The following is a 12,677-nucleotide window of genomic DNA, read 5'->3' on the forward strand; positions in this document are numbered from 1 at the left end:
AGGTCAGGGAGTATTGGGGTGAGGTCAGGGAGTATTGGGGAGTTAGGTCAGGGAGTATTGGGGTGAGGTCAGGGAGTATTGGGGTGTTAGATCAGGGACTACTGGGGTGAGGTCAGAGAATATTGGGGTGGGATCAGGGAGTGTGGGGGTGCTCTTACCCTGGAGTAGCGCTTGAGGGAGTTCTCGAAGCCCCTGTTGAAATGCCAGTCCATGACAGGCTGGAAGATGGATTTCATTGTGTCCTCACTGAAGGCATCTATTGAAATGACATTGAAGTGCCGGAGGAATCTGGGAGTCACTGCTTGCCTCCCTCCACTTGGGGGAGCCATTGCCACAACTATAGAGGTGTCCTGGATGTGCAGCATGCTGCTGTCCTTCCTGCAGAGACACAGGGACAGGAGCAATGGGTGCCACAGGCCTGTGTTTGTGGTCATGTACAAGGATACAAGTTCCTTCTGTTCATTTATTAGAGCAATGACTCGTTACAGTTGTGCATGTTTACATGGTGGAGGGCGTGTTTACATGGTGGAGGGCGTGTTTACATGGTGGAGGGCGTGTTTACATGGTGGAGGGCGTGTTTACATGGTGGAGGGCGTGTTTACATGGTAGAGGGGGTATTTACATGGTAGAGGGGGTATTTACATGGCTGGGATCAGATGTGTACAGGTGATGCCTGATAAATGAATGTCTATCTGTGTAGCGGTTGTCTGAAACGATCGTAAGTTTTGTGTAATTCACAGTGACGGTACAGTGGGCTCCCTGCAGGGGGCACTGACCTGTCGAAGCAATAGCCATGCTCGGTACACTGCCGCAGCAGCTCGATGGGTGGTTGGGCTCCGTAACGCTCCTTGGTAGGCATGCTGAGGTCATCGACGAAGAGAAGGACACGCCTCCCAGGAGGGGCTCCGTACACCCCCTTCCTGTGCCTGCAAGGGAGGGGGGGGGGGGTTACTGTCATTGACAACACTGATAGACTGGACACTGGAGCACTGCTGGAATCATACAGAGTGGACACTTCGTTAAGAAAACCTGGCCTCTATGTGGGAATGTTCTGCCGCAGCCTGCACACTATCTGCATTCAGAACTTATTGGTTTATTTAAATATCACGAGACCATATTCTTACCCATGTGAACTAAACCCAAAATGCTCAGGGCCTCATATACAGTACCATATGTGACATACCAAGCTATTGAGTTTTTTTGCGTACGATGTTTCTGGTTTGTTAACTTTACTGCCTTCTTACTATATAAAAATTCATGCAATGACGATTTGGAGAAGATAGCTGGTCCCATCCAAAGGGGCATCACATCTAGAGCTTGCAGGCCTGTCAGCAGTGTTGGGACAGGAGTCTGGGCTCTACCTCTCCAGCTTGGTGAGCAAGACGTCCTGAACCTGGCTGGCAGAGGTCTGGGCGGAGAAGCTGAGCTGGCAGACGGAGTATTTCTCAGGGGGCAGCTGGCCCAGGAAGCTGTTGGTGATAGCTGTCTTTCCCGTGCCTGTGGGTCCTACGAAGAGCAGCGGCTTGTCCCGCAGCAGCAGCTTCTCCAAGAAGTACTTCTGAACCGTAGTCTCCGTCGTGGCCACAATGATGTCACTGAGCTGTGAGGGAGCAGGGAGAGACAGAGCTCACACAGGCACATTGAGGGACAGAGCCCCCTGCTGTACATTATTAAAACATACAAATAATGAATAAAGAGAGGAGGCCGTTTGTCCCAGCAGTGCTCGCCCAGCTCCTAGCAGCTGATTGATCCCAAACCTCTATCAAGTCGGGTCTTAAAGGATCTCAGTGATTCAGCATCAGCAGTGTGGCTAGGTAACCCATTCCATATCCTCCCCACTGTGTGAAGAAGGGTCTCCTCCCCTCTGTCCTTTGTAGATAGGTTTTTAAAGGTGTACTAACAAGGAATTATGTTTTTGTATATCTCTCATTAGAATAACATTATTTTCATTATAGTTTTTCTCTTTATTTTTCAAAATTTATTTGACTTGGGCGATGCTTATTTTCCACAGCACTATAAGGTCACTTCCTGTGTTCCTAGTAATACAATAGGACACCACATTCCTCTCCATACTGCATTTCAAGTTACACACAGGAAACTATGTAGAGTCAGGAGGGGTCCTATTACCTGTAACACGGGAAATTAATGGGGGTGAGGAAACTTCCATCAAACTTACTGTGCTGTGAGAGCAGGAGGTTAAAGCTTTGCGAATTGGGGGCCCTGTTACAAAACAAGTTCATTAAGGGAAACTTATGAGTTAATAGGGGGATGATGTTCCAAATTCTGCAGGTGTAAAATGAGGAAGATCACCTGCTGAATCAAAAGAGATAAATGTTGCACATCTTTCTAATAGCGCAGAGAGGGAACAAACGCAATTCTGCAATTCTGTGTTGGGAGGGATTTGTCTCAGTGCTGCAGGGAGCCGCTAACCTGGATTAGTGCAACAAAATGCAGCTATTTTTTCTCCTGCTGCAGTGTGTGCTGAACAGAGCTAAAAGAAGAGAAGAGAAGAGAAGAGAAGGAGAGGAGTGGAGAAATGAAGAGAAGAGGAGAGGAGAGAACAGAAGAGGAGAGAGAAGGAGATAAGAAGAGAAGAGAAGAGAAGAGAAGCTATCCAGGGCATTCTAGCTCTTACCTGGAGATGCAGGCCCTTATCACCAGTCTTATCACCCAGGGACAGGGTCACAGCAAAAACAAAGAAATAAACAGTTAGTTTACAAATGAGAACAAGAACAGGGTGTCCTACAAGCACAGAGCACATTTATTATAGTAGTCAAATGCTTCAGACCATGCATAGCCTAGTTCCACAGCTCCCTTCTATAACATGCATGTCACAGATCAGGTACCTTATAATTCAGCCCGCTAGTTAACCCACGATTGTCCAGGTACACCCGAGCAGGGTGGGACAGATCACTTCAAATGCTGGGGGCCGTTTGGCTACTAGCTTTCAAAAAAATTTTTCAAAAGGGGACAATATGAGGAGTTAGTTCTCTGGTCCTGTATGGAGACAGGGTACCCCCTGCCTGTGTGTATTTGGTTTATTGTGTTGTTATTATTATTTTAAATGTATTTGTCTAGTGTGTAAAACACAATGTTTAATATTGTTGTTTTAGAACATGGGAGAATTAAAATTCCCCATTCAGCTAAACGCATGTAGAATGTGACCGTCTCCAGGTTGATTAATTTATTCAGTAATCTGTTCACATCTATAAACACTCTCAGCTTTGGCTGAACGGGTTAGTGTGTTCGAGGGGGAATGAAAGACGCGAGTCATGAGGTAAAGAGAAAAGCTCAAATCAAATATCACAACTGCTACCCATGCTGGTTTTACACCAGCACACTGCTGTTGAGAGCTAGGCTCTGTTCTGCTCAATTCAATTCTGGCCATCATATCATAACATAACTGCATGCTGGTTTGGTTTTACACCAGCACACTGCCTGTTGAGAGCTAGGTTCTGCCTGTCTCAATTCTGGCCATCATCAAATATCATAACTGCTACCCATGCTGGTTTTACACCAGCACGCTGCCTGTTGAGAGCGGGGTTCTGCCTGTCTCAATTCTGGCCATTTTCTTTTGTATAAGTGTTTGTCTTTTGTTCAACCTTTTCATTTGTAATAAATGAGCGCATCAGCGCTTCACTAGCAGTACTGTGTCTGTATACTCCTCACCCTCAAGCCATCCTGTTCACAGCTGCACACACATTGCTTGTGCATGCTTTGTTTCATGTAATGGGTTTTTTTTTTATTATCTTTAACAGACAACACCTCAAGCCATCCTGTTCACAGCTGCACACACATTGCTTGTGCATGCTTTGTTTCATGTAATGGGTGTTTTTTTTATTATCTTTAAATTGTGAGAGGGGAGCTAGAGAGGACATAAGAACATAAGAACATAAGAAAGTTTACAAACGAGTGGAGGCCATTCGGCCCATCTTGCTCGTTTGGTTGTTAGTAGCTTATCGATCCCAAAATCTCATCAAGCAGCTTCTTGAAGGATCCCAGGGTGTCAGCTTCAACAACATTACTGGGGAGTTGATTCCAGACCCTCACAATTCTCTGTGTAAAGAAGTGCCTCCTATTTTCTGTTCTGAATGCCCCTTTGTCTAAACTCCATTTGTGACCCCTGGTCCTTGTTTCTTTTTTCAGGCTGAAAAAGTCCCTTGGGTCGACACTGTCAATACCTTTTAGAATTCTGAATGCTTGAATTAGGTCGCCATGTAGTCTTCTTTGTTCAAGACTGAACAGATTCAATTCTTTTAGCCTGTCTGCATATGACATGCCTTTTAAGCCCAGAATAATTCTGGTCGCTCTTCTTTGCACTCTTTCTAGAGCAGCAATATCTTTTTTATAGCGAGGTGACCAGAACTGCACACAATATTCAAGATGAGGTCTTACTAGTGCATTGTACAGTTTTAACATTACTTCCCTTGATTTAAATTCAACACTTTTCACAATGTATCCGAGCATCTTGTTAGCCTTTTTTATAGATTCCCCACATTGTCTAGATGAAGACATTTCTGAGTCAACAAAAACTCCTAAGTCTTTTTCATAGATTCCTTCTCCAATTTCAGTATCTCCCATATGATATTTATAATGTACATTTTTATTTCCTGCGTGCAGTACCTTACACTTTTCTCTATTAAATGCCATTTGCCATGTGTCTGCCCAGTTCTGAATCTTGTCTAGATCATTTTGAATGACCTTTGCTGCTGCAACAGTGTTTGCCACTCCTCCTATTTTTGTGTCGTCTGCAAATTTAACAAGTTTGCTTACTATACCAGAATCTAAATCATTAATGTAGATTAGGAATAGCAGAGGACCTAATACTGATCCCTGTGGTACACCACTGGTTACCACGCTCCATTCTGAGGTTTTTCCTCTAATCAGTACTTTCTGTTTTCTACATGTTAACCACTCCCTAATCCATGTACATGCGTTTCCTTGAATCCCAACTGCGTTCAGTTTGAGAATTAATCTTTTGTGTGGGACTTTGTCAAAAGCTTTCTGGAAATCTAAATAAACCATGTCATATGCTTTGCAATTATCCATTATCGATGTTGCATCCTCAAAAAAATCAAGCAAGTTAGTTAGACACGATCTCCCTTTCCTAAAACCACGTTGACTGTCTCCCAGGACCCTGTTACCATATAGGTAATTTTCCATTTTGGATCTTATTATAGTTTCCATAAGTTTGCATATAATAGAAGTCAGGCTTACTGGTCTGTAGTTACCTGGTTCAGTTTTGAACTCCATGCAGTACCAGGGATTCATACAGTACCAGGGAACTAACTCCATATAGGACCAGAGAACTAACTCCATACAGTACCAGGGAACTAACTCCATATAGGACCAGAGAACTAACTCCATACAGGACCACAGAACTAACTCCATACAGGACCATACAGAACTAACTCCATACAGGACCACAGAACTAACTCCATACAGGACCACAGAACTAACTCCATACATTTCCAGGGAACTTCATACAATAAATGCCAGGGAACTATTTACAGAAAATGCCAGGGAACTATTTACATAGAATGCCAGGAGCTATTTTCTGTGTGCATAAAATGCCAGTGAGTGCACTATACACATAAAATGCCAGGAAATAGAACTACATTAAGTAAGGCAGCACGGACACCTCAACCCTCCTTTCGTCCCTTGCTGTTGTTGTGGTGAAGAAAATCTACTTGCTTTAAAATGTTTTAGTTTCTTAATTTTCTTTAAGTTGGTAATAGCCATCTCTTCCGAACAGCAGACAATGCAGAATGAATTTGGAATGACAGCACAATGTAACACAATTTTTGTTCCTGGGTAGTAAGTGTTATTTCCCAATTGCTTATGCCTCAAAAGTATAGAAAATGGCTATTATTCCCCACAAACTTTGCTTTTGTGACCAGGACAGTGATATTTCAAAATATTACTATTTCCGATGGGAAAACGGGCAAATGTGTGTCTTTTCGTTCACATAAAGTCAGAAAAAAACAACATATGAATCCAAATTAACAGGTATTTATACTAAAGTAATACAAAAATGACTACAAAAGATTTAGAAGTGAGTAGTTTTTCGAGATTTACGATTATACTGTATTTTGAAATATCACTGTCCTGGTCACAAAAGCAAAGTTTGTGGGGAATAATAGCCATTTTCTATTCTTTTGAGGCATAAGCAATTAGGAAATAACACTTACTACCCAGGAACCAAAAAAAATAGAAATTGTTACACGGTGTAATTTCCGCTCTTCTACCTTAATTTGACTGGCTGGTGCGTGTTACTATGGAAACAAGAAAAAGGTTCTAGTTCCACAAAAGGAATGGCTTAGCGAGATCAATAGTGTGGTGCAGATTCTGACAGTGGAGCAGGAAGCCTTCATTACAGAACTGAAATTCTTAGTCACTAATGTGGCGACTTTATGGTAAAATCTACTGGCCATACAAAAATTGAAGGTCGCATTTGGCAACCTAATTTAAACCACCCTGCACCCGAGGCACGTCTACACAGCTCTTCACCCTCCTCACAACAGAAAGCTATTCCATAGAGGCACATCTACACAGCTCTGCATCCTTCTCACAACTGAGAGATATTCCATAGAGGTACGTCTACACAGCTCTGCATCCTTCAAACAACTGAGAGATATTCCATAGAGGCACATCTACACAGCTCTGCATCCTTCTCACAACTGAGAGATATTCCATAGAGGCACATCTACACAGCTCTGCATCCTTCAAACAACAGAGAGATATTCCATAGAGGCACGTCTACACAGCTCTGCATCCTTCAAACAACTGAGAGATATTCCATAGAGGCACATCTACACAGCTCTGCATCCTTCAAACAACAGAGAGATATTCCATAGAGGCACATCTACACAGCTCTGCATCCTTCAAACAACAGAGAGATATTCCATAGAGGCACATCTACACAGCTCTGCATCCTTCAAACAACAGAGAGATATTCCATAGAGGCACATCTACACAGCTCTGCATCCTTCTCACAACTGAGAGATATTCCATAGAGGCACGTCTACACAGCTCTCCACCCTCCTCACAACAGAGAGATATTCCATAGAGGCACGTCTACACAGCTCTGCATCCTTCAAACAACTGAGAGATATTCCATAGAGGCACGTCTACACAGCTCTGCATCCTTCTCACAACAGAGAGATATTCCATAGAGGCACATCTACACAGCTCTGCATCCTTCAAACAACTGAGAGATATTCCATAGAGGCACATCTACACAGCTCTGCATCCTTCAAACAACTGAGAGATATTCCATAGAGGCACGTCTACACAGCTCTCCACCCTCCTCAACAACAGAGAGATATTCCATAGAGGCACATCTACACAGCTCTGCATCCTTCAAACAACTGAGAGATATTCCATAGAGGCACGTCTACACAGCTCTGCATCCTTCAAACAACAGAGAGATATTCCATAGAGGCACGTCTACACAGCTCTGCATCCTTCAAACAACTGAGAGATATTCCATAGAGGCACGTCTACACAGCTCTCCACCCTCCTCACAACAGAGAGATATTCCATAGAGGCACGTCTACACAGCTCTGCATCCTTCAAACAACTGAGAGATATTCCATAGAGGCACATCTACACAGCTCTGCATCCTTCAAACAACAGAGAGATATTCCATAGAGGCACATCTACACAGCTCTGCATCCTTCAAACAACAGAGAGATATTCCATAGAGGCACATCTACACAGCTCTGCATCCTTCAAACAACAGAGAGATATTCCATAGAGGCACATCTACACAGCTCTGCATCCTTCAAACAACAGAGAGATATTCCATAGAGGCACATCTACACAGCTCTGCATCCTTCAAACAACAGAGAGATATTCCATAGAGGCACATCTACACAGCTCTGCATCCTTCAAACAACAGAGAGATATTCCATAGAGGCAGGTCTACACAGCTCTGCATCCTTCAAACAACAGAGAGATATTCCATAGAGGCACGTCTACACAGCTCTGCATCCTTCAAACAACAGAGAGATATTCCATAGAGGCACGTCTACACAGCTCTGCATCCTTCAAACAACAGAGAGATATTCCATAGAGGCACGTCTACACAGCTCTGCACCCTCCTCACAACAGAGAGATATTCCATAGAGGCACGTCTACACAGCTCTGCATCCTTCAAACAACAGAGAGATATTCCATAGAGGCACGTCTACACAGCTCTGCATCCTTCAAACAACAGAGAGATATTCCATAGAGGCACATCTACACAGCTCTGCATCCTTCAAACAACAGAGAGATATTCCATAGAGGCACATCTACACAGCTCTGCATCCTTCTCACAACTGAGAGATATTCCATAGAGGCACGTCTACATAGCTCTGCATCCTTCAAACAACTGAGAGATATTCCATAGAGGCACGTCTACACAGCTCTGCATCCTTCTAACAACTGAGAGATATTCCATAGAGGCACGTCTACACAGCTCTGCATCCTTCAAACAACAGAGAGATATTCCATAGAGGCATGTCTACACAGCTCTGCATCCTTCAAACAACAGAGAGATATTCCATAGAGGCACGTCTACACAGCTCTGCACCCTCCTCACAACAGAGAGATATTCCATAGAGGCACGTCTACATAGCTCTGCATCCTTCAAACAACTGAGAGATATTCCATAGAGGCAGGAGCTCTACACAGCTCTGCATCCTTCAAACAACTGAGAGAGAACACATAGAGGTGCACGCTCCTCCCGCTATTATATATGTTACAACATAATATTCATATAAATCACGTTGTAGTTAAATGCACTGCTGTATAACTTGATATCTTATTTTTCAGGTTAAAATGGCCTTGGGTGGAGTTTGACTCTTGTTTTCTACACTTCCAGTCTTGTAAAGGGTTAAAGTGGAACATCACCTGTGAATCTGCAATAATAATGCCACCACATAACAGGAAGCTGATCTTCTCATTTATCTGCTGACATGTGAATGAACCCCTGTTAGAACAGTGGCGTAGAACAAAGAGACACACAGAAAGACTTTCCTTGTGGTAGTCTACCAGAGCCCATGCTCCCCTACCTTCATGCAGGGCTCCAGGCTGGCAGGGGCGAGGAGCTCCCTCCACAGGTACCAGGAGGGGACGTTCCTGCGCAAGAACACGTAGTGGAACACGCTGTCCCGCTTGGGCATCTGCAGGGCACGGGGAATCCGGAGCTCTCGGGGGTGGGGCTGCTTGGAATCCTGGTCACAGAGGCTCTTGAAGAACTCGCTGAACCTACAAGCAGTGGAGCAGGAGAGGCGCACAAACACAGGCGCAATTTCAACAGTGATTCTGTGGAGGGGCGGGGTGAGGGGTTCTGCTCCTCAATACTCACTAACCTAACCCCTTAATACTCACTAACCTAACCCCTCAATACTCACTAACCCAACCCCTCAATACTCACTAACCCAACCCCTCAATACTCACTAACCCAACCCCTCAATACTCACTAACCCAACCCCTCAATACTCACTAACCTAACCCCTCAATACTCACTAACCTAACCCCTCAATACTCACTAACCTAACCCCTCAATACTCACTAACCCAACCCCTCAATACTCACTAACCCAACCCCTCAATACTCACTAACCTAACCCCTCAATACTCACTAACCCAACCCCTCAATACTCACTAACCCAACCCCTCAATACTATTCTGTTATTACTAACTGGCCCTCCTGTTCTTGTGCTGGTGTTTTTGGTTCTTTGTTTTTATTCTCTTACTTAAGAGAACATTTTTCAAGGACCAAACTAGATTTAGAAAATCTAAGGGAAAACCAGGAAGTGAAATGAAAAGGATTTTACATCAAACGTTTGAATACCTGCTTGCTATACGAGAGGTTTTTGTTTAGTCTTTGTTTGATCACTACAGATTGCATGCTGTCACATTGTTATTGATGGGTATCGGTAATCGTGCAGGATGTTTTAGAGTTTGTAGGTTCCGTTACATTTTAATTAATACCTAACAACTTAAAACATGTTAAAGAGAATCCGTCTGACAATGTGAGCATCTGCACAGCCCTGCAATAGGTAGGGGGGTTTCTCTCCCTACCGCTGCTTGGAGGAGGCGTCAAGGAGACCCCCCAGTGACCAGACCACGGAGAAAAAGGCTCCGGCCACGATCATGCTGCTGGTCTCCTCCTGCTGTTTCTGCTTGCTGGCCTGGAAGCTTTTTTCCTGCTCGTCCAGAGTCTCGACACAGGCCTCTTCTCTCTCCACTGCAGAGTCCACACTGTTGCAGGAAAGGAGACACATGGTCACAGTGAGGGACAAACTCACTCATCAATACAGACTGTCCACTGGACTGTCCACAGGGGTCAGAGCATCTCAGATGTGGCTCAAACTCCTCTTGTCTAACAGACCCTCGAACACACTTGAGAGATTGTGCGTTTTCCCATTGTAACGATTCCCTGTATATTAATCAGTAAACACAGACACTGTATGACAGCAAACAAACTGGTGCTAAATACCAGAGCGTGTCTTATACAGATCATCAGCATCAATTTAAGGCTGGCGAGCCTGATTCACTGCTCTCTGTAAACCAGTAGACTGAAGATAATCCCTCTTTCTTGCAACAGCCTCAGTTCAAACCGATCAATTACAAGCTGCCAGCCGCCTATCACTGCAGGGGATGCTCCAGAGCTCCACTACTATCACACTCTATTTTACACACCAGAGAAAAAGGGTAATGGTTTCAGGAAGCATCTGAAATCATTAAAACTTGAAATCAATAAGACACCCCGAGTTTCACCTCTGCAGGGGCTGTATAGTAAATCACAGCCAGAGGCAGCACTATTTTCAGCTTCCTAGAGTATACAAATTCTAGAATACTCCTTCTAGCGGATTTTTAAATCAGACCATTTCAGCATGTGTTTGAGGATTCAGAGAAGTTGAAATTCCTTTCAGTGCACACATAAGGTTACAGATTTACTGCAATTTTTCAGCGTTTTTGACAAAACAAAAAACTAAGGCTATCATGTTACAAAACTAGTGATGAGTCACTCAAAAGGTTATCTAAGAGCTTGAAAGTTGGTAATTTTGTAAAAATATAAAAATGTACCACAATCTCCCCCCCCCCCCCCCCCCCCCCCATCCTGATGATGGTTCCTGATCTCAGCCAGCAGGCACTGGTAGAGCTTGAGCAGGGCGGAGGTGAGGTGCATCGGGGATGACTGCACCACCAGGCGGCATCGCTTCTGGATGAAGTCCAAACATGGTGGAAGCAGCCACTCACACAGCAGCTGCATCACAAGCAGAGGAGCTCTGCATGAGTGATCCCCCCAGCACTCAGAAACATGCAGCAACACACAGGCAGAGGAGCCCTGTATGAGTGATCCCCCCAGCACTCAGAAACATGCAGCAACACACAGACAGAGGAGCCCTACATGAGTGATCCCCCCAGCACTCTGAAACATGCAGCAACACACAGGCAGAGGAGCCCTGCATGAGTGATCCCCCCAGCACTCTGAAACATGCAGCAACACACAGGCAGAGGAGCCCTGTATGAGTGATCCCCCCCAGCACTCTGAAACATGCAGCACCTGGATTTATTACTGCAGTGAATTACTCACTCAGCTCCTTACCTTTACCAAGTGCTTCTGCTCCGAGGTCAGGAAATGGGGCAGCTTGGTTTCCAGCCAGGACTGGACTAACGGCTCCCAGCCCAGGTCCATGGGCTCCATGTATATCATCCCACACCTGGAGACACAGTCACTGCACAGTCAGTCTCCCCAACACAGACACAGCACGCTCCTCCTGCACACTCTTGTTTCTGTTTGCCATGCTTTTCACGTGTCTCTCCATACACTGCATGTACTTCTCTGTGATTTTCACTATGCTTTTATGTATTTGTACTGTGGTACAGTGCTGCAAACTTTCATAAAGGAAGACAACAAGTTCCACTAAACTTCTTTACAATCTTAGGGAAGACCTGGTGAGAAAGCATGCGTTGTGCATTGTACTGTCTGGCAGCATTCTTGTGTGCCAGTGTATCAGTGTATGTCAGTGTCGTTGTGTCAGCGTGTTCTCGTGTCCCTCTGTCAGTGTGTCCCAGTGTCAGTGTGTCCTTTTGTCAGTGTCCCAATGCCAGTGTGTCAGTGTGTCCCTGTGCCAGAGTCCCTGTGTCAGTGTCTCTCTGTGCCAGTGTGTCCTTGTGCCAGTGTGTCAGTGTCTCCATGTGTCAGTGTGTCCCTGTGCCAGTGTGTCAGTGTGTCCCTGTACCAGTGTGTTCCTATACCAGTGTGTCCCTGTGCCAGTGTGTTCCTATACCAGTGTGTCCCTGTGCCAGTGTGCCCGTGTGTCCCTGTGCCAGTGTGTCAGTGTGTCCCTGTACCAGTGTGTTCCTGTACCAGAGTGTCCCTGTGCCAGTGTGTCAGTGTCTCCCTCTGTCAGTGTGTCCCTGTGCCAGTGTGTCAGTGTGTCCCTGTGCCAGTGTGTCAGTGTCTCCCTGTGTCAGTGTGTCCCTGTGCCAGTGTGTCAGTGTGTCCCTGTGCCAGTGTGTCAGTGTGTCCCTGTGCCAGTGTCAGTGTGTCCCTGTGCCAGTGTGTCAGTGTGTCCCTGTGCCAGTGTGTCAGTGTGTCCCTGTGCCAGTGTGCCAGTGTGTCCCTGTGCCAGTGTGTCAGTGTGTCCCTGTGCCAGTGTGTCAGTGTGTCCCTGT

The 12,677-nt window shown here is 45.2% G+C and overlaps 1 protein-coding gene across 2 annotated transcripts in view; it reads right to left on the reverse strand.

Annotated features, from left to right (window-relative positions):
* LOC121318020 (dynein heavy chain 3, axonemal-like) overlaps window positions 1-12,677 on the reverse strand; it is a 222,943-nt gene that overhangs the window by 51,889 nt on the left and 158,377 nt on the right. For both annotated transcript variants that reach the window (XM_041254203.1, XM_041254202.1), the window contains exons 37-44: window positions 11,605-11,719; window positions 11,129-11,262; window positions 10,074-10,253; window positions 9,060-9,255; window positions 2,636-2,662; window positions 1,362-1,600; window positions 777-926; window positions 159-378 (exon numbers count right to left, since the gene is read on the reverse strand). In XM_041254203.1, coding sequence (XP_041110137.1) covers window positions 159-378; window positions 777-926; window positions 1,362-1,600; window positions 2,636-2,662; window positions 9,060-9,255; window positions 10,074-10,253; window positions 11,129-11,262; window positions 11,605-11,719 — 1,261 coding nt within the window. The remainder of the gene's footprint in view (window positions 1-158; window positions 379-776; window positions 927-1,361; window positions 1,601-2,635; window positions 2,663-9,059; window positions 9,256-10,073; window positions 10,254-11,128; window positions 11,263-11,604; window positions 11,720-12,677) is intronic.

This window comes from Polyodon spathula, chromosome 7 (genome assembly GCF_017654505.1).
Source record: "Polyodon spathula isolate WHYD16114869_AA chromosome 7, ASM1765450v1, whole genome shotgun sequence".
NCBI classification, from domain to species: domain Eukaryota; kingdom Metazoa; phylum Chordata; class Actinopteri; order Acipenseriformes; family Polyodontidae; genus Polyodon; species Polyodon spathula.